The 22,553-nt window shown below is 38.7% G+C and overlaps 1 protein-coding gene across 3 annotated transcripts in view; it reads left to right on the top strand.

Moving 5' to 3' along the window:
* The window catches only part of TTLL7 (tubulin tyrosine ligase like 7), a 74,163-nt gene that overhangs the window by 24,994 nt on the left and 26,616 nt on the right, over positions 1-22,553 (top strand). For 2 of the 3 annotated variants that reach the window (XM_032798859.2, XM_032798865.2), the window contains exons 9-15: positions 10,163-10,257; positions 11,345-11,492; positions 11,580-11,653; positions 15,562-15,697; positions 16,596-16,682; positions 19,838-20,033; positions 21,013-21,293. In XM_032798859.2, coding sequence (XP_032654750.2) covers positions 10,163-10,257; positions 11,345-11,492; positions 11,580-11,653; positions 15,562-15,697; positions 16,596-16,682; positions 19,838-20,033; positions 21,013-21,293 — 1,017 coding nt within the window. The remainder of the gene's footprint in view (positions 1-10,162; positions 10,258-11,344; positions 11,493-11,579; positions 11,654-15,561; positions 15,698-16,595; positions 16,683-19,837; positions 20,034-21,012; positions 21,294-22,553) is intronic. The other variant, XM_032798864.2, reaches the window with a different exon arrangement.

Below are 22,553 nucleotides of genomic sequence, written 5' to 3'. Positions count from 1 at the left end.
ACTGTCTCCATTTCATTTCCCATTAGTTATTAGAAATATTCCTGAGCACCAGTGTCTAGTCAGGAATGTCTTCCCAGCATTCATTATTCTAAAAACAAACAGAAATCACAGCCTCCTGCCTAAACTTGACTAATTTGACCTTTCCAAATTCACAGAAATTGCGTGTGGAAGAGCGCTGACGCATTCAGATTCCTTAAAGCAAACCACATTGCGCCACCTAGCGGGTGAAAACCAGGAACATCTTTTTCAGATTCTGTATTTGAACTGATCCGTGTTTTGCAGAGAAGGATAAATATTACAATATATTTCATGGTATATTGATAGATACTACTATACCGGTTTAATTTAGAAAGAAAGTTCCCTTTTGGGCACGACCTGTGTATCAGCTTTGCCTGTTGCCATATATTACACTCCAATGTTTGAGAAAGAGCATTTGAAGAGTGAGCTTGTAGGGTACTTGACTGCTCCCTGCAATATGCAGATTGCTCTCAACGTCCACTGAAGTTAAGGGGGATTTAAAGATACAAAGAAGTTTGTAGGTTGTGCTTGGCACTTCTTAGTAAGTAACAGTAGGAAGCAAGGATTTCTGCGGGGAGATGGCTATGTTAAGAAAATACTTCACGGGGGGGGATCATAAGGCTTCCTTCCCCCAAAAGTGTAATTATTAACCTCAAAATATTCAATTTCTTGCAATCAAGAAAGCATGGTTTAAAATATACATGCAGAGAACCGTGCCAATCCATACTTCAGCATGTTGCAGTTTCGCAGTGAAATAGATGGTTGGGTTTGCTCTTCACTGAAACACAGGCCAGCAAGCTTTCCTACCATGTCAGAGAGACTGGGCCAGTGGAAGAGCAGTGTGTTGTCCCCTCACCTAGCCCTTTGCACACAGCAACACCCCGAACAGGGCTATGATGTTTACTGTTGCCTGTTGGTTCTTCCTCCCTTGTGCTGCTACTCTGAGAAGATGGGCAGGACCAGGCTCTCATTGCTCCTGTGCAGCTCTTCTGGGGAGAGAAAGAGAACTCATGGGAAAGTGCCTTAGAAATTGGTCCAGGGGAGGGAAAAGAGGTAATTAGGTGGTTGCTTTGCTTCTCTCCTCTTCATCTCTTAGAAGGAGCACTACAGCCATTGCCTGTGGGCTTCTGTGATACTGAGTCCAGCCACTGGAAGTGAATAAACATGGATGCTGAGACCTTGTTGCTGTGTGGGAGAGGTCTGTGATGCAAAGTATCCTGTGTTAGTCCAGAAAAACTAGTACAGTCCCAGGAGAATTGTGCAGTGGGCAAATATAACATATTCAGGCATGTTCAGCAAAAACATTAATAGAAAGCTGTATTTCCCCAGGGCTTCTGTAGTCTGTGATATCAAAAGAACCCCACTTTTATATTCCAACACAAAAATGCATTAACTTGGAGTAAATTCCATCCACTTTGTGAAAAAACAGTACTAACAAAACAAGAAATCCTAGACTTTAGAATGCATTGTTATGGGTTTTCATTTCTTATTTATGCTTTTTAAAAAATACAGATAGTTAATTGATATATTGTGTAAGGAACATAAATGGTTTCCAGAGTTTATGGAAAACCCTTAAATTGGGATTTCCTGTATTTTAATGTGTTCTGTTATTGAGGAATGGACTTAAACAGTCTTAGCCCCAGGGTAATGCATTATTTGTGCTGGAAACTGATGTGGCTTTTTTGGCGCATAAATGCAGAGTGAAGACATTGAACATATGGACACCCACAAAAAAAAAATCTTAAAGTACTGTCAAAGCTGAACTTTTTTTTGCAGTTGTAAGTTATTGCTATTAAGGTGAAAAACTCACATTTATATGCAAAAATAGTGGGGTACCTGCCGGGAACCTGACAGCATAGGGCCCTGCTGCATCATCTTGTCCCAGTTCTGTAAAATGCATACTCCACAGGCTTATGGTAGTAAATGTATTTTCCACCCATAAAGGGCTTCTCTTGACCAAAGTAAGAACAGTTATGCTGAATAATGAGGAACGATCACTGAATAGTATAAAATATATTTTATCACCAGCCTCTCTAAATATGATAATTTTGACGTTTGTAAACTTTGTCAATGTTCAGCTAGAGGGACTTTAAACCCTCTCCCCCACCCCAGAAAATTATTGTAAAACTAGTATGAAATCTGAAAAATGAGCAATTTTTAAATGTGTCTTCCTTAAAATATTCACCGATCCATTTAATGTTTTCTCAATCTCATCAGTAGCCCTTTGGTAAGAGGTGTAAGTTTGGGAAAGAAATATTTTGTTTCCCTTTTAAAATTCATGGAAGAAAGTCCACATTATAACTGTCCTTTTCAATTCAAACTTACCTGTGATGATGTGCCTAGCACCTCCATAATAGTTAATGAAGCAATGGTAATAGAGGCACAAAGCATGAGCATTAATGACTAGCTAGGTGAATGCAGCAGGCCACTAATCCATCACTCAGTTAATCTTCAGGAAACAGCCTGAGACATGTCTGCATTTCAATTGTATCATGAATGTTTTTGTTTGTTTGTTTGTTTGTTTGTTTTTTAATTTTAATTTAGTATTACTGTTGCCCCTTTGGCCTGAGCAATTCACCTATATTTGGGGCCTTGCCTCATTGTGTCTAATAGGAAGAGAATATGATATTATTCAAGTTATCTTTTGTACAAAAATCAGTCCATTTGTCCCATGGCTCCCTCTGAGGGACACTTCTCACAAATACTTCTTTTGGTGTCTGCTAGCTTTCTCCTCTTTTTTACACACGCACACACACACGCTCTCTCTCTCCCCCCCATTTATACCAGGCCCAGGGAAGTACAGTAACTCCTCGCTTAACGTTGTATTATGTTCCTGAAAAATGTGACTTTAAGTGAAATGATGTTAAGCAAATCCAATTTCCCCATAAGAATTAATGTAAATGTGGGGGTTAGGTTCCAGGGAAATTTTTTTCACCAGACATAAAATTATATATTATATAAATATACACACAGTATATGTTTTAAACAAACAATTTAATACTGTTCACGGCTATGATGATTGTGAAGCTTGGTTGAGGTGGTGAAGTTAGAGGGTGGAAGAGAATGGGATATTTCCCAGGGAATGTCTTATTGCTAAATGATGAACTAGCACTTGGCTGAACCCTCAAGGGTTAACACGTTGTTAATATAGCCTCTCACACAAGGCAGCACGAACACGAGGAGGGGAGATAGCATAGCAGACAGAGACAGACACACACCTTGTGTGTGGGAGAGGGAGAGAGATGCACACTGCTCCTTTAAGGAAGCTGACCCACTCTTAAATGCATTGTCTTCTTAAATGGATCAGGAAGTTGAGATAGCAGCTGCTGCCCCAAGCTCTCTCTGTCTCTCTCCCTCTGTGTCCCCTCCCTGTTGTATATGGAGAAGGGATAAGTGGGGTGAAGGGGGAGGGGGAGGGGACACTGTGACAGGCCCCTCCCAACCCTCCCTGCACAGCAAGCAGGAGTCTTGGGGAGCAGCTCCAAGGCAGAGGGCAGGAGCAACACATGGCAGTGGGGAGAGGGACAGCTGAACTGTCAGCAATTGATAGCCTGCTGGGCGGCTGCAGCACAGGGAACTTAGAGGAATGGGGAGCTGATGGGGGGCTGCTGGTCCACCCTGGTTACAAGCCCCCACCAGCTATCTGCAACAGGCTGCTCTTCCTACAAACAATGGACAAAGGAGGCAGCTGCCAAACAACGTTAGAAGGGAGCATTGCACAACTTTAAACGAGCGTGTTCTCTAACTGATCAGCAATGTAACAATGAAACGAGATCCCTGCTATAAAAAGGATATCATTCTCTATTCAATTAATTCTATAGATTGGCAAAGCACTTTACGTAGGTTTTAACCTCTAAGTTTGATGGGTGAGTCGACAAAGCATTTTGGAGGATGCGGGAGGGAGCCTCCCAAACTGGATTGACAGACCTGGGATAGCAGGCTCGCACAAGCACTCTAAAAATAGCTATATAAGACAGGGTGTCGAAGTTGAGGCTTGCGCTGGAGTTCAGGCTCAGAAACCCACCCACCTCCCTATGCTGCAGAACCTGAGCCTGCTACGGAGCTAGTTTTAGAGCTCTAACTCAGGCCTGCTACCCCAAGTCTGGCAACCTGGGCTGGGAGGCCTGCTCCCACTTACTCCAAAATGGGATGTAGATATATCCACCCTATAGGACTTTCCTCTAAGGGACATCATTGATTTCAGCATTGTGAGAGCTGCATATTTTGATCCTCCATCAGCTCCACAATAATGGGCTTCAGGAAGAGGAGAGCAGGAGTCTGCTGTTGAATCTTTTGACAAGGATGCTGTCACCATGCCTCCATGGGTCATACGTGAGAATGCCAAATTCAGGACAAGCTGCTGGGGAAAAAGGCAGATCCTCCCACCCACCTGCACACACACACACATACACAAAAAAACCCCAACCAAACAACAACAACAAACAAACAAAAAAACACAAACCAAACCAAACCAAAAACTAGTGATTATTCTTCCATGAGGTATACCAACCAGCAACAAAAGTAAACTTCTGTCTTACCACACTGGCTAAGAAGAAGTCAGAAATGCAGCCTCCTTAGGTATTCCAGTCTTGGATTCAACAACCAGACACTAGACTTAATAATGAATGGTTATTTAAAACCAGTTTAATCAAACAAAAGGGTTCTTCTGATCCCAAAGGACCAGCCACACACCCAAGTCAGTATGTTGCCAATCCTTTAGTATCTAACACCTAAAGGTTTATTTATAAGAAAGAAAGGAAAGAAGGAGAGGTGAGAGTTAAAACTGGTTAAAGGAATCAAATACATATAACAATTGCAAATTTGTTGGATCAGGCTTGTAACAGTGATGGAATAAACTGCTGGCTTGTCACGTCTCTGGTTGATTCCAAATCATTGGAAGGTCTTCAGTCCCTTGGTTAGAATGCTCCCATTAGTACAAGTTCATAGTCCAGTGGTTTGAGCAAGAAAGAGGCAAAATGCAGATTCTTCCAGGGCTTTTTATAGCTTCTGCCAAGTGAAGGGAAACCCATTGTTCTAGTTTGTGGAAAATTACAGGCAACAAGATGGGGTTTGGAGTCATGTGGGCAAGTCACATGTCCATACATGCTTTCCTTAGTCATAGCAGAGGCCATTATCCATACTCCAGACAGAACATTCACATGAAAGTCCATCAGGTATGGATGGGCGTCTTCCATGGTCCATTATGAGTTAAGTGTTTCTTGATGGGCCATTTAACTTCAATCGTCACTTCAAGATGTGCAGGCTAAATACCTGGTGGGTGTTGCCAGTGGAGCAAACATTTGAAATACAGGTACATAATTAATATTCATAATGTCAGATACAAAAATGATACAAGCATACAAGTTAGCATTATCATATTTGGCAAATCATAACCTTTCCATAGACACTTTATTTGACATACTTTGTACAAGGTTTGTTGCAGTTGTATAACAGTGGTAGCAACAATGATATACGTGGTCATATTTTAATCAGATAACATCACAGTTACTAAATCCTAACCCCTAGTGTTTTGGTTTTGTGAGTGATGTGATTTCATTTGACTTACTGACTTCTAGACAATTAGTGTCTTATGCATTAGCCAGAGGTTAAAAACCATTCCTTTCATCTTATAAAATCAGATTCCCTTGCAAATGAAAACAGATGAGATCTTTAGATAGCATAAATAGCTATACAAGTTTATGGCTATTTATACTAAGAATGACAGATTTGGCAATTGTGCCATTCTTTCAGATTTGACAATAAGTATACAATTATGTAAGATGCATGGCAATAAAACTGCAATCTACTGTGTACGCCTGACTTGTGCAAATGTATGCACAACATTTGTGCAACTTTTAATTGTAGGAACAAAGTTTGAGGACTTCAGCTGGAGAAATTACAAACTCACTCTGACAATTCTGAAATAAATTCAGTAACTTTAAAAATCAGTAACTAAAGAATCATCAGTATTAAACAAGTTCTTCAGCAGCTAGGATTGTGAGATTATAAAAATATAATCTATAAACTGTCTCAGCTGGACTCTTGTAAGCAATAATGTGTTTGTACACATCTGTTATTTACCCAGCAGTTTTCTCTTCTGTGTGTTATCCCGTATGCTTGCTGACTATAAACTAGCTTGGATGTTGATTGTTCAAATTTGTTTTGGTGATGGTCTGCCCCAGGAACTCTGGAATATGACATCATGGGATGAATCCATTTATAAATTAGTACTAAAACATTTATCGCATAAATGCCCCACCAAGAAAAGTGCTAATAGAAGCAGATACCAGGGCAGATTAGGCAGGTGGAAGAAAGGTGAAGGAAAAGCAGTTTAAAAGTTGTAGTCAGAGGGTTTGTTCAAAGTAGGCCAAAAGGACTTTTGAGGCCAAGTGGCTCATAGATCCATCCAAATCCAGTGTCTGTCAAACTCTTTCGGCAGTTCCCTATTGGTGAAGAATTCATTCCAAATGAGCTCAGCCACTTCACTGTCTGGTTAGGTTCCCTGGCAATCTTTGCCTTGAAGAAAGACACTAGTGGTCATATTCCATTTAGGTAATAGGGTATTAGTTCTTTCTTGGCGGCCATTGGATGGAGCCTGGAAAAGGTACTGTCATGGGTTCTAAAGGCCTGTTAATGATTGGTAGAGGCTTAAGGACTACTTAAACAGGGAGGCTTCTTCCTCAGGGCTTGTCAGTACTTATGATGCAGCTGTAGTGCTTAGTAAAGACACTATCTATGCCAATAGGAGAGCTTCTCCGATTGGTGTAGGTCAGGGGTCGGCAACCTTTCAAAAGTGCTGCACCGAGTCTTCATTTATTCACTTTAAGGTTTTGTGTGCCAGTAATACATTTTAATGTTTTTAGAAGATCTCTTTCTAGAAGTCTATAATATATAACTAAACTATTGTTGTATGTAAAGTAAATAAGGTTTTTAAAATGTTTAAGAAGCTTCATTTAAAATTAAATTAAAATGCAGAGGTCCCCAGACCAGTAGCCAGGACCCGGGCAGTGTGAGTGCCACTGAAAATCAGCTCACGTGCTGCCTTCGGCACCTGTGCCATAGGTTGCCTACCCCTGGTGTAGGTGCTCCACCACCCTGAGAAGTGGTAGCTATGGCAATGGGAGAAGTCCTTCCATAAACATAGTACTGTTTACACTGGGGGTTAGTTTGGTATGACTACATTGCTCAGGGGTGTGGATTTTCCATGCCCCTGAGCAACGTACTTATATTGGCATAAGTTACTAGTGTAAAACAAGCCTCAGACTCCTGTTTCCACTCCTTTCCTCCTCTGTGTGCTCAACAGCACAGGGCAAACAGCAGGGCCTCTGAAATATTACATTCACATGTAGAAGCTAAATTGAGAGCTTATTCCAAATTAGTTTCTGGAGTAAAACTTGAGAAGAAGCCCAACCATCAGCAAAGTGGTGCCGAGTGTAGTGGCCAGGCTGGAGGGAAAAACATGGCATCCTGCCTTTGAAGTCTGGCGCCAGCACTTAGCCACAGATCTGAATAGTCTGTTTACAGTTTACAGATAGCAAGCCTCTTGCATCTTAAATACATAAAGTAACAAAGCTTATGAGAAGAAATATGTGCAATATGCTAGATCAGTAACAGAATAGGTATCCAACTATAAGCTGATAATACGAATAATACAAAAAAAATCATTTCCTTCTTTGTTTTCCTACTAAATCAGAGGATTAGAATTAAGTGTTTTCTTGACATCTCAAATCCCTAATGCAGGCAATACAGCAGGCATTTGAGATGGCATCAGCTTTGTATTGGAAACCCAGAATCCTCAGCCTGAATTCAGGACTTGGTGCATAAATGAAGGAGGAAATGATTTTCCAATCTTGTTATTTTTTTTAATGTACCTGTTTATAATTGTGAAGTCTGTACTAATCTTCTGTCGCTTAGTGTGAATCTTTAACTAAAAGGTTTTGCAGATCATCTTTACAAAACATTATTTGAATGCTGCATACAATTGCTTTTTGTTAGCTGTCATTTGTGTTAGAGCTATCATGTGTGTATCTATAATTATCTAAAAACCTTACTACAGCAAATAGCTCTCACAAGTTTTCTTTTTGTTAAAATGAATGTAATCATCACCTTGATGGATAAGTCTTTCAGCCCTTATATAGATTGCACAGATCACAACACGTCTTCCTTCTTTCTCTTATCCTGGCCTTCCTTCTCCATGTGTGGCCAAGTCTTTTCATGATAAAATTTTCCCATCTCTTTGAAGGTCGGCTGAGTGGTCATTTCAGTTCTTGTGGATACCACTCGCGGTAGCTACAGTCCATCAATTGTCAGTGAGTCTAGATAAATGCCTGGCCCATCGCATTTTACTGTACCTGCTTTCAGTGACATCCCGCACTCCACTCTGCTGGCTGATCACTTCACTGGGGACTCAGTGACGGAATGAAATCCCGAGAATTCTTTCCATCGCCCTCTCTGTGACAAGCTGTTGTTGCTCTTCCATCTCCATCAGTGCCCATGTTTCACCACCATATATTTCATAGTAGCATTAAGATACTGTACTTTAAGCAGTGCATTTCAAACTGACTAGTGCACGTCTCAAGTAGTTGATCTCTCAGCTTTTGACCTATCTCTTAATTTTGGAGTCTTCTTGGGTTTTTGAATGCTTCTGAATATCTATCCAGTGGTTAGAAAAAGTCAAAGAAGCAATTTTCCCTCCCCTCGCTAAGCGCGGTCTTTACAGCTATTTTTTGAGTGCTAGTGTGAGACCCACTTGCCCACATCTCTTGTCCTGGGCTGGGAGTCTCAGTCCAAAGTGCTGTGTACACATACCCACAGAAATCTTAGTGCAGCGTTTTGTACACTGTTTTATAATAACAAAACTACCTTCTTCCTTCATAAAACACAACTAACATGGTTATGTTTGTTCAGGTTAGCTGCAAACCTTTTTCTTCCACATCACCACTTTGTAAAAAATAAAAGTTCATTTAAATCAAGAGTTAGTTTTCAGTGTAATTGAATTTTCCTTTCTATCTTAGATACATAACACAGATCATTTTTATAATAATGTCTGTTAATCTATATTAACATATTAAATATATTATTCACTTGTATTACATTATCGAAGTAAAATGACAGGATATAAGATATGTAAACAGTACAATGTACTGTAATTACTTCTCACGTTCTCTGCAGGAACGCTGCTGTTAATGCTGCTGCTGTAATCTAAAGTGTTAACAATACAGGGATATTTGAAGGCCCACAATTTCAAAAATCAGCATGAACTTCTGCATGCCATGTTCCCTATTTTCACATGTGCAATCCTTTGTGTGGGTGGGCTCACAGGCTCTGGCTATTACTATGTGCTATGGGTGCAGGCAATCGTGACTTAAAAATTTGGGCCAAAATAGCATTTCAAAAGTCCCAAAACGACACTATATGTAACTACAATTTCACTGGTATCTGGGCATGCAGTGTACATAAAAGCCGGGAAGTTAACTTATTGGAAAAATGAATAAAACTGCCAGGTATTTACCCTTAACTTATCCAAACATATCTAATCAATGGAGTTTTACTTTAAATATTTTACATACATAAAATCTTATTTAAAATGCATCTGCCTTGTCGAGTGACAGTTTTCTGTAATATGATGTATGAGAGTTGGGTTTGAGTTCTTGCCCCCAGAGGCCCATTAATTAAATGCTTCACTTCTTTCAACGTTTATTTACATGATTGATTTTAAGCACAGACTACCCACATGCTTAAAGTTAAGCATGTGTGTAAATGTTTGTACTATCAGGGCACTGAACAACAAACAATCTTTGGCTCGCATGCTGCCAGAGGAGGCAAGTCTATCAGACTGTCTAAGAAAGATTGAGCCTAGTAAATCTTTGGATGGGAGACCTTCTACCAAGAAAGTAGCTAAACTTCTCCCACCATGTTTTTAATGATTTTTTCATGGTTTTTCTTTTAATTCCTGTATAATGATAACTTTCATTTTAAATGTTCTCTCTTTCAGTTTTCATGACATTAGCTTCCTAACATTTATTTTATTAATCTAATTATTTTCATGTTAGTAGATTTTAAAAGAAGTCTTTATGAAAAATGTGTGTATATTTCATACACTGAAGTTAAACATTCTTGTATTTTCTGTGTTTCAATTTTTCAGATTAATCGAGCCCCGAGCTTCGGAACTGACCAAAAAATAGACTATGATGTAAAAAAAGGTGTTCTACTAAATGCACTAAAGCTTCTCAACATAAGGTAAACTTGCATTTTAATCCTCACCCTAACTTTTTTTATAGGAGTGTGACGTTTACTGTCTTTTTTTCCTATTGAATGTAGGAAAATCATGGAATATGTGCAGTATGGAAAATTTGTTACCAGTCTTAAATTGTGTGAATGGCAAATTTGTTACTAGTCTTAAATTATGTGAATGGCAAAGTTTTCTTATGTACCAGTTTTACTATGTATATGTGACTCAACTTTACTCCTCATTAGTGTGCATTACAAAAAAGAGTATTGATTACCATTCCTGATTCTTTTTTTAATAATTTTTCACTCAGGTCTCAGAGTGTGGATGGTAAGTGCTGGCATGGGTTCACTTGCACTTTGGTAGTTTGATCTGATGGCAGTAGCATCCACAACTGCAATCCATTTCTGCTAACACCAGAACACAGAGGTGGGGGTAAACTGGAGGAAATGGTGCAGTTTTCAGTTGTAAACCTAATGGAAAACAATTACTGTAAGTTAAGGTCAAGGTTGCACGTTGGGTGGTAGCACAAAATCAGTACAGTACTGTACTAAAAAGCAGAGAGTTATCACAGCCATAACAATTGATACTATAAGAATTCATTCTTAAGCAGTATTTATTTTTTATCTTATCTATAAGATCTACATCAAAGAGTGTTTGATAGGAAAAAACAGGGGGTTTCTTTTACAGTGAAAGTACCTCTCAGCTCAAATGTGTTGTAAGAGGGTATGGAGTGACAACCTCTACACAGAGGTTAATACATTAGACCCTTGTCCTGGAATTGGATCTGTGAGGACAGACCTCTGTGCCTGTGCAGAACCCCATTGATTTCAGCAGGATTGTGCACAGCTATAGAGGTCTGCCTACATGGAGTCCCATTAAAATTACTGGGGGTTCTGCACCTGTACAGGTCTGATTGCATGTTGGGACTATATCCTGTGACTGTGCCAGATAAATATGTACAAAAGATTTCATTATAAAAAAACTAAGAATTCAGCTATGTTTATAACAATGTAATGCAGTTGTCTCCTAATCCTGATTAAAAGCTGTTGCTTTTCGGATTAACTGAGTCATATTTGAATGTTATCTCTATTTTAGGACAAGTGATAAAAGGAGAAACTTAGCCCAACAAAAAGCTGAGGCTCAAAAGAGACTTTATGGTCAAGGCTCAATGAAAAGACTGTCACCAGGATCCTCTGACTGGGAAAAACAGCGCCACACGCTAGAGAGGAGAAGAGAAGAACTGGTATAAAGGAATTTTACAAAGTTACTCCTCCTTCCCTCCCAAGGCTTGTACTTAGTCAGTTTTAATTCTTTCTTACTTGATTTCTAGAAAGAAAGACTTGCGCAAGTTCGTAAACAGATTTCCAAAGAAGAGCATGAAAACAGACATATGGGGAACTACAGGTAACTGTGCCCTCCCTCTCCCTGCTTGTGTGGGATGAATCAGTCCAGAATTGAATGGTTTATTTAAGAATAATGAAAATAGGTATTGTGAGGCGATGATAGATTTTCTGCAGAAAAATTATTGACAGGAATTTATTTTAAGTATTGATGTCCACCAGCTGCTGTCTTTTCCCAGGTAATAGGACTTCTAATCCAAGGTCTGTGTTTGCATCTGGCATTTATAAGGCATCAATGATATGGTCTATAGGCACCAGCATAATTACTTGAAAGAGTTGGACTTAAATATTGAGTGTCCTGAGAAGCATGGCTGCAGATAAAGGGCCTGTTCCTGCAGCCAGGCAAGACTCCTATTGCTAGCAAATTGTAGGCAGAAAGGGGGTGATAATGTTGATGCCTATCTATGGTATGTCTTTAGGTATTTTTCCTTTGAAAATAACAAACAACAATTTTAATGGAGCAGAGATCCCACTACTTAACAGTATGTAGATTTTATTATATTCTAGACAAAGCACACCGTGTTGATTAAATACTTGAAAAAGACAAAATTTAAGTAAACAACAATTTTATTCTATCATAAGTATCTATGATAAATATTATATTTGAAAGGAATAAAGACTGTTTGTTTTTAACATCAGCTCCAGGATGAGGGAGTACATATGTGAGCTTTATGCCACCTCTGTATAAGTGGATCTGACTATACTTTTAAGATACAAGTAAATAATTGTTTTAAAATGTTAATGAAAAAAATCTAGATTAAATAAAGCTCCCTTACAATGTGGAAAGATGAACAATCCATGACTATTGTTGCATGGCATGACATTAGTGTTTTAAATGAGAACCGCAGGAAACTTGTATGTCTGCACTGACTTCAGACCTGATTCTGTGAATGGGAGTCTTTCCATTGACTTCAGTAGGTTTTGGGTCAGGTTCTCTATCTTCAGGTGTCGATTCAGCAAGGTACTTAAGCATGTGCCTAACTTCAAGCACATAAGTAGTCCCATTGACTTCAGTGGGACCACTCATGTTTAAAGGTAGGCGTGTGCTTAAGTACCTTGCTGAATTTGAGGGGCTTAAGGCGTGTATAGGTTTCATGTGGGCCCTTTGCAGTGGCGTATATTTTCCTCATATTGAATTATAATGCCTATCCTTCCAATGAAAGTATTGTTAGGCCTCTTTTAAACCAGCAGAAACACCACTTTTTTCCCCCCCTTTAAAAAAATTAATTGTTACCAAGGAGCTGTGGCCTGCTCTGCACTGAGACCAACAGGTCTGTACTCGGGGTTAAATCCTGGTCCTGTTCACTTCAATTGCATAACTCTCACTGACTTCACTTGGACCAGTATTTGACCCTTTAAAGCAGAACCTGAAGCAGAGGGACTAGATGGCTGAATGAACCTTCTCATTAGCTGAACATGTATAATTATTTATATTTAAGCAGAGGAGCATTTCTAATCACAATTAATTGTTCCTTCGACCTTACAGTTAATAGTCTGTTTATATGTGTAAAGTACAATAAATAAATGCAATTGACAGGCGTGTTTTAGACCTTTGAGTATAATTGTTTTGTGAACAAATGGTCTCTTTATATTAGTCAGAAAGGCATATTTTCTTTTGCTTTTGTCTTGCACTGAAATAGAAGGCACTTTGGACCAGATTCTTCACTCATTTTCACTGATCTAAATGCACAGTAACACTATTGGCATCATGTAATACCTGTATAATTGAGAGCAGAATGTGGCCGACTATCTTCTCAATGTATAAATATAAGGCAGTATCCCAAGAATTACAGAGCATCTGTTAGGCAACTATAACTCTCACTGATTTTAGGACCAGCTCTATCATTTTTACTGAAGAAAATATTGATAAGAAATTCAAATTTATTATAGAAGTGATTTTCCATAAATCAATTATCTGAGGTTTTGTGCATGCCAGTATCTGTGCATTAGAATATAGTCTCAATGCCTTTTTTTTTTTTTTTTTTTAATGGAAGAAAATTTACCAACAGATTCATACTGGCTCAGGATGCCTTTTTCATGAAATGAGACTTCACATCTTATATTCACTCACTCTCCCTCACAGTCCTCTTAATGCTTTGGAGATCCTTCAAGAAAAATGAAATTAATGTTTGTGACAGAATGGGGAAGCTTCTACTAGCTATTTCCCTTACCTTCTCTGATGCACTTCTGGCCCCCACTAAGGGCACCCTGGTCCTCTCTAATTCTCCCTTGCTCTCTATGGAACTTCTATGGGTACTCCTAATTTCTCCATTGACACAGCCTTGTCTGTAACACACATAAAGTATAGCTGCTGCATGGTTATGAATTATGCTAGTTTTTAATTTGCTTTAGACCGGTGGAGAATTTTCCATTGGTTTGAGGTCATTGAATGTTCACCATAGCATGCAAAGGAAACTGTACAAGAGTATATCTGAACCAAAGCTACTATGTTTATTTTAAACCAATATGTGTGACTCTAGACTAACACGATTCTATGAAAACTGAAAACCAAAAGGTTTTTTCACATACAGCTGGGAAAGAAGACCATTTGTCCAACCACTGGATAAGGGAGTGCTACAGATTGCTCTCCAGCAATCTTCTCTGGCAGATGCCTGGATTATATTAATTAAGTCTAGTGAGAACATGACCACTCTTCCCCATCTGAATGATGGTCACTGCAAGAGGTAGTTTTTCAGGGAGCCAAAAATTGTGAGTAGGCAAAAGGGGAGCGATCCTTTTACAAAATTCACAAGACTTAGTGTATGTCTACACTGCACTGTAAACCTCCATTTGTGGGACCTGCACTTATGGAGTTTGTGTTTCCAAGCCTACACTTGAGCATACACGCTGCATTGTAAGCCCAGGCTTACAGTTGCTGGAACTGAATCTCTCATTATGGAATGGAATCTGAGCCTGGGTTTGCAATGAAGATTCAGGTTTGAGCCCAAGCCCCCTTACTGTCCACACACAAGCCTTTCTGACTTGGGTAAGTAAGCACACAGGAGCAGGATGTGGGTCCAAGGCTGAGTCCCACTGTGACTCTGGTCCAAGCCCTGTCATTTTGAAGTGTGGACACAGCTCAAGCCATAGACCCAAGTCAAAATATACCAGTTACATGACGCTGACTGATTATAATCTATTTGCCCACTTAATGTAGGTTAGAAATTAGTCACCAGGTTTTACGGTCTCTGGCTATGCTTCAGTTTTTCCTGACAAGTAGATTAGGGATGATTCTCTTCAGAGCCAATTGTTTCTTTGTAAATGTGCATAAATCACTCAGTCCCAGTTTTGCATTGTCATAATCTCCCTACCCACAGTTGTAAAGAATAATGGTCATAGCTGCTGTAATGGAAAATTGGAGCCACTCTCCATCTTTGTTAGATAATGTTTTTCTAATAGTGAATGTTCTTGTCCATTATGTTGAAAGGGTTACTGGGGTAATGCAGTACATCTCTAAGATTTAATTTAGAGCAGGCCCATAAAAGCATAGTAGCTAATAAGTAAGATTTTCAATTCTTTTGTATTGCTTTGTTTCCAAAACAAAATATTTCATGCCTCTGAATACAGTATTTTGTTAATGTTTCATGCCTCATTCACATCTGAAGTTGAAATTTCAGTGAGTATTCCAAGACTCAGTCATGATATTTCTGTAGAAGAACCTGCACTGTCTGTCTGTCTGTCTCTCTCTTTTTTTTAAAGCAGCCAGTTGCTGGCTAAAGCATGTATATGTCCACTGAGCTAAACTTAGGTGAGAGAGTCTTATTCACAATATGCATTTAATAATAATTACAGACTAAATAAATTTCCTACATAACAAGTTTTCTAAATTATTTACTTTAGTTGTATTCCTTGGGTGGTCACTAGCTCAACTTTATGTTTTACTCCTCTCCATTTCATTTTTTCTAATTGTAGGCGAATTTACCCTCCTGATGATAAGCTGCTACTTGAAAAATATGAGAGTTTGTTAGCCATTGCTTTCCAGACATTCCTTGCTGGGAGAGCAGCTTCACTTCAGCGGGAGTTGAATAACCCTTTGAAAAGAATGAAGGTACTAGTGTGCAGAAGTATTGGCTTTAAAGTTATATATCTTGGAATTCCATGACCCAGCATGAAGTTTTGAATCAGGTTTGAATCATCTTTGCTCATGTGTCATTAATAACAACACTTTATAATTTTTCTGTTGTTTTATTATTGATCTTCATGTAGCTTGTTGGCCAAATTCCTGAATCTGGCTGAACTGCACTGGACATAAGACCCAGGGTGGAGATAGGACAAGTGGCTTTAAGCCATTTTTCCATTTTCTTGATCCTCAGCCTGAACCATGGCCAAACTAAACCCTGGCATAAATCTTCATAAAAACAACTCTGCCTACTGATAATTGCATTCTTTCTCCCCCTGTAATGGTCCCAGCCTGCTCAGGGATGCCCATTATAGCTGGGTGGGACAACAACTGTCATAGAACCAGCTCCACTATTTTTATGGCGCTCAGGGATCCCCCTAGCTCAGGGGAAATTCCTAGAGATAGCCACTTGAGGAATGGATATAGTTGAAATGGCCAAATTATCATGATTTAGAAGTCATTGTTCAAATCTGAGAAATTATTACAAACTTAGGGGAAATAACCTTTTCAAGAACATATCAGCCAGCAGTCTAACAGAAGATCATGTCCAACCATTCACACAAATAGCTATTAACAAACTATACAGGTCAAATTCAGCTTGCACTCTTGCAGGTATAATTGATTTCCACTGGAATGGCGTACATCAGAGGAAAGAATTTAATATCAAGATGTTATTATTTTATCAAAATAGTTTTTGGAAGAAAACCACTTTTAAATCTCAATCCAAGCTGCCACTTTACCTTTGGAGGAAAGGTGGGATCTGTTTTGAATTGTCATTTTTAATTACATCGCTTTGCATTAATCCTAGACACATTCACATTTGCAGGAGGAAGACATTTTGGATCTTCTGGAGCAATGTGAACTAGATGATGATAAACTGATGGGAAAATCCACCAGGCAACGAGGACCCAAGGTGTTTGACTGATTTTTAAATTAATTTGTGCCAAAGATGATTAGGCTAGGCAAGTGCAGGCAGCAGTGGATGGGTTAGATACAAGGTACGTGCATATTGTTCCCCTCCAGCCTTCTGGAGCTTAAGCACAAGAGATTTGGAGGTGAGCTCCTTGGCCCATCTATGAGGGGGCAAACCACGACTTCAAATGGAATTACAAAGGAGGAACTACGTGTAGGGATTCTTGCAGGAATTTTCTTTCTCAGAGCTCCTTTGTATAGGTTTTTTTGGGTTGCAGCAGGGGTGAAGATCTGGGCCCAGGAAATTGTGATCTGCCAACTAAATTCCCAGGGACATGCTGGTCTCTGCTTCCTGCAGCTCCCATTGGCCAGGAACAGTGAACCAAGGCCACTGGGAGCTGCGGGCGGCCTCGCAAATGTAAACAAACGGGCCGCAGGTTGCCCACCACTGCTTTATATTCTTATCCTATCTCAAAGGGGTGTTGTGAGCCTTAATTTATTAATGTCTTTAAGGAACTTTGAGGTCATGGGATGAAAGGCACTCTGGAAGTTCTTATGTGTGTGTGACTTGATGTACTGCAAAAAGTGTGTCATCCTGCTACCGAGGATGTTTCATATCCAGAATCAAATTTTAAGTGAAATATGTATTAGTTTTAACATAGTTTCTGCTGATAGTACACATAGTTCATACGAAGCCCATTGCATTAAATTCATCTTCTCACCAGTCAGTAAAGATTAATTACTGTATTATCAAGCCTAAATTATTTATTTGCCTATATTCTGCAATCCTTCTAACTCATAACTCAGTTTAGAAAAGCTCATATTTTAGGTGTTTGAACTCATCTCAATTTGTGTGTGTGTAAAGGAATAGAAAATCTTCACAGCATTTTCTGTTCCTCAAAACATTATGTACAAATCTGGGACTGCAATTCCTTACAAAAAACAATGCTAACTAGAGAGCTGATCTTGTAGTGGAATCTTATATACGAGTGAGAGTCCATATGGGTGGATCTATGCATACCCCATTTATATTAAAGGAATTTCTGCAAGAAACTCCTTAAACTTAAAGGGAGTTTGTAAGCAAATGGGTTAACTCTCTGGCTCATGCACCAGAGAACACTCTCTAGCCCCAAGATTTCAATTCCTTTTTCTAACTGGGGATGGATAATTTAAAAGCCTCTAGAAGGTGCCTCACACACACTGAAAGGTTTATTTCCTCATGTTCATTTTGTTGCACTGTTCTTTGTACAGTATGTTCACAAGAATAAAAAAAAATAAACTACAAAATACCAGGTTTTTAGAGGAGATTAGTAATTGTCATTTTTTTGTTCTTGTGGAACAAAACAGAATGGGTTTAAATAGGGACAATTTAGATTTAGCAATTACGAAGTATTTTCTAATAATTAGAATTGCTAAGCAATGGAATAAGTTGTTGAGGAAGGTTGGCAAATCACATTTACTGCAGCCTTTAGAACTAGATCTGTTGTTCATTTATCATAGATGTTTTAGGGATGTTGAAATCAATCTTGCCGCAATGCAGAGAAAAGGTCCAGATGATCCATAAGAGATCACTTTCAGCGCAAATGAGCTCTGTCATTTGTGTTTTTTCTAAATTTCTTTGAAATTCTTTTTGTTTTCACATTTTTGTCTTCAACATTTTTTTGTATTTCTGAAAACTTTTCTTCGTTAATTGACCCAGGGAAGGTACTTTCTGTTTAGAAATCTGTTTTTGAAAAAGTACTGACCCAATAATGTACCTAAATTGGTCCTTGTGGCAAGGAAGTGTTACCCTCAAAACATATTTCATTTAACTTGGATAATTACCAAGACCATACAATGGCAGTACACTAGGGTGACCAGACAGCAAATGTAAAAAATCAGGACAGGGGTGGGAGGTAATAAGTGCCTGTATAAGACAAAGCCCCAAATATCTGGACTGTCTCTATAAAATCAGGACATCTAGTCACCCTACAGTACATTTCTTCCACTGTCTCTTAGCTGGTTTGGATTAAGGTAAGCATACTGTGCCTGACATGTTGCTATTAGAAATTTTTCACCTGACCTTTACGGAGAAAAGTCTTTGAAAAGAGGTGTCTATTTGCAAAGTACATGCTACCTGAGTACTATTTAGTGGGGTTTGTACTGCTGCCCATCACCATAGTATTAAGGCATATAACTTTTTAAATTAATGCTGAAATATTTTTCAGCATGACTATGACCTTCCCCAAAACAAATTCAGTTACCATGTTAACTTTTGCTTTATAAGCTTAATTTTCTATCCAATATGCAAATAGGAAGATGAGATAGTGACAATATGGTATAAGCATCTGCCTTACCGTTAGTAGTCATTGGAAAGCAGACATATAGACATCATATGGCTGTTCAACTGAGAAAATGGTTAATTACCAGAAGAAAATAACAATACGAGACCTCTTGTGGTGACAAATATAACAGAGGGGATTATTAACACTGATGTTCCTGCTTTCTGTCTGCTTCATGGTTGGTGGAAAAAGGCGAATTCTCAGCCTGCGCTTACTGTTTCTACAGCTGTTTCTCAGTCTCCTGCTGTTTTTTTCTTATCTCCCAATTCTTTTTATGATAGTGCAAGATTAATTACCTAATGGTATATAGTCCCATGTGCGTATAGAGCACCAGAGTGATATTAGTGGAGCATGCTCTCTTCTCTCTGCCTCTGTTTTTAAAACCATTTTGTTTTTATTTTCTCTTTCAAAACTGCATTGACCAGAGTTGTCTGCTGTGCTTATTGTCTTCATGTTACTGTCATTGGTAAGGTATAGCTCAAGCTACTGTATTAGAAACATATGTAGTGACTAAAATCTATAAAAAATGATATTACATCATTGACTTATACTACCTTATAGAAATTAGATGTGTGAACTGTACAATTAAAAATCCCTTCATAACATACTGTGGTATTGTGGGAAATAATAAACCAATTACCATAACACACATTTCTGCCATCAGTGAGTGAGAGAGAAAAAGGGTATTAAGTCCCCAGTTGCGGAAAGCACATACTTCAAGTTTACTTCAGTAAAATCTGAAGCATGTGCTTATGAGTTTTCCTGAATAAAGGCCTACGTATGCTCCTTCTGGGCAATGAAGGAATTTACTATACATTTTGTTTTTTTATATTAGCCCCTGTCTTCTATGCCAGAAAGTGCACAGACTTTAAAAAAACAGAGGAACTACAGTAGTGAGAATAGCTGTGACAGCAGCAGCAACACATCAGAATGGGAGGAGGAAACTGAAAAGGAAGATCACAATGAGAAAAAAGAGATGAAAGTGTCATATGAGCTTGAAGAAAACAAGTATAAATTATTAGAGCGATCCAGTAAGTGAATGATCATAATTTTGATTAAAAATAATGTGCACAAAAATCATATAAGATATTCCTGTGCTGCAGAACTTAACAGTGACAAAGGTTGTATGCCTGAAAATTGATCGACTGAACCTTGGCATTAGGCCATCTGGATTCACAAATTAACTGGTTTAATTCTTCTTCTTTAAAACCCAGTTCCAGCTTGATAGAAAAGCTGTATCAAAATAACCTATGCATGACTTGCTGCCAGATTACTATTTACTAAAGAAAAGGATGAACATTAGCTACCATTGGATGTGTTGTGTATGCTCCTCTGTGTTTTCATTACTTCTGACAAAGTTGCCATCAAATTTATTCTTTGTTGTTGTGGTTTTTCATTTCTGTTAAACATGATTTTGTTGGGAAATAAAAAAATCTATCTAAAGAAGTGCAGAAGGTAAGATTTATAGATGAGTCACTTTCCAGGTAAATAAGTAGAACAATAGCTAGACAGTGTAACACTGAATATTAAAGTGCTGACATGGTTTGTACAATGTTATTTGTGTTTTCTAGTATACAGTTTAGAAGTATTGCATTGAAATTGTCATCTTATAGCACCGTAGTTATGTTTGCATATGGTACTGCTGCCAAGAATCTTATTTTTCTTATGGGCTGCAGAAGGCCTAAAATGTTGAGTATCAGTGTAGTACTGCTGTCCGGAAAAGCCAAAGTCCCTACTCTCTTCCCCCAAATCCTCTGCTCACATTCCATCTTACTGAACCACAAGATGCGTGCACCCTTTGACAAATGTATTGTAGTGGGAGAGGATTTGAGCCTAACTGAAGAAGACTGATTTGGGGGCAGGAATGGGTACTTTTATGGGTTGCATAAAGCATTTATTACTGGAGAACCTTATGATTTCCAATAGACATGTTCTCTAGTCAGTAATGACAGAGGAACATACAGTAAATGGACGGAAAGTAATTGTATCCTGCCTTGTCTTTGTCTTCAGGCAGATTACACTGGAAACCTTTAATTAAAAATATAAAAACTCCATCATATTCACCCTCCACATCATCCACAGGTCCTATAAGGCGTTCTGTAAGCTGTCCTCGTTCAATATCAATCTTCGCCATGCAGTCACAAGCCGCTGAGCAACGTCCCTTTTCAGCCAAACCTGCAGTGCAAATGCCACGTCCATCGTCAATGAATAGGTCCCATTCTTTAAATCGTAATTCATCTTCAGTCAGAATGTGTAATACTGCCAGTCTTGGCACAGTGCACTCTTCAGGGGTAAGTTAATAAAAACATCACAATCAGTTTTATTTATCTAAAAAGTGCATTGCAGTATTGCTTTGTGTAATAATGCTTCAATAAGATTTTGAATTTCTTTCAACACAGTAGTGTTGTCATCTAGGTGCATAATAGTAGTTTTCCTACCACATTACTAGTTTTCTTGGTACAATGTCAGAAATCCTGAGGTACTGAAGTAGCTTGTGTTTTAATAGAATCTCAGGAGTACTGGACTGCTGTATCTTTATGTTCCTTAAAATTAGCTCTTGCAGTGATTCTTTCGTGTTTCCAGGGCATTCATTAGATTGCAGCCCTGCAAACACCACAACTTATGGGAAAAGACTTCTTAGCGTGTGCCCTTGTGACTGAGAATCCTGAGCTCCAAACACCCTTCCTGCACTATGTTTAAAAGATGGACGGTTTTTCTCTTCTCCAGGACAGGCTTTGTGAATAATTTGGGATTATTGATTTCCCAAACAATATAAGGGCTTATCTACCTAAGAATTTTTACACTGGCAGAACTGTGCTGGTGTTTCAATATCAGTATAAATCCCCTGTATAGATACATTGCATTGGAGTAAAGCAGGGCTTGCATTAGTAAGACTTAGGCTATATCTTCCCTGCAACAAGAGGTATGTGTACACATTGAGAAACCTATCTTGGTGTAAAAAACTAGTTGACAAGGTAAAGCTAGTTTTGAACTTGATGTGGCCAGCTGAGGTAAAATCTATAGCATCCACTGCTGGGATTTACCTCAACCAGCTATATAAAGTTAAAAACTACAGGACCTTGTCTCTGTTAGGATTTTACATTGACATAACTAATTTCAATTAGTTGTCTCAGTGTAACAACACACTTTCTCCCCCAAATGAAGACAAAGCTTTTCCCCATTTTGAAATGCATCCCTAAGTAGACAAGCCTTGAAGCTCAAGTGGCCTAACTAAAAACAATGTATTTAAAAATAAATGGAAGATCAGATTAAAAGGGTTTTCACCACATATATAGTTTTACACATGGTGGGAATTAAAATAGGTAGGTTCATTGGTTTTTTTGTGGTTTGTTGCTGTGTAGTATCAGCCATACAGTCCTAGAGTTGGATTTCTCCACTCTCTGTCCAGCCTATTTGAGATCACCATCTTTGGTTTCCCCTTTCATAGTTCTGTTATTTCTTACAGGTTTCTGCAATGTGCTGCATGCCCCACATATGCCAAAGTGGTGTTCCCAGGGATCTGTCCCCAAATTAATTCAGGAGTATATTAA

This window comes from Chelonoidis abingdonii, chromosome 7, assembly GCF_003597395.2.
Source record: "Chelonoidis abingdonii isolate Lonesome George chromosome 7, CheloAbing_2.0, whole genome shotgun sequence".
Classification (NCBI taxonomy): Eukaryota; Metazoa; Chordata; order Testudines; family Testudinidae; genus Chelonoidis; species Chelonoidis abingdonii.
The sequence above is the reverse complement of the archived record's forward strand: the minus strand, read 5'-3'. Positions and strand labels throughout refer to the sequence as shown.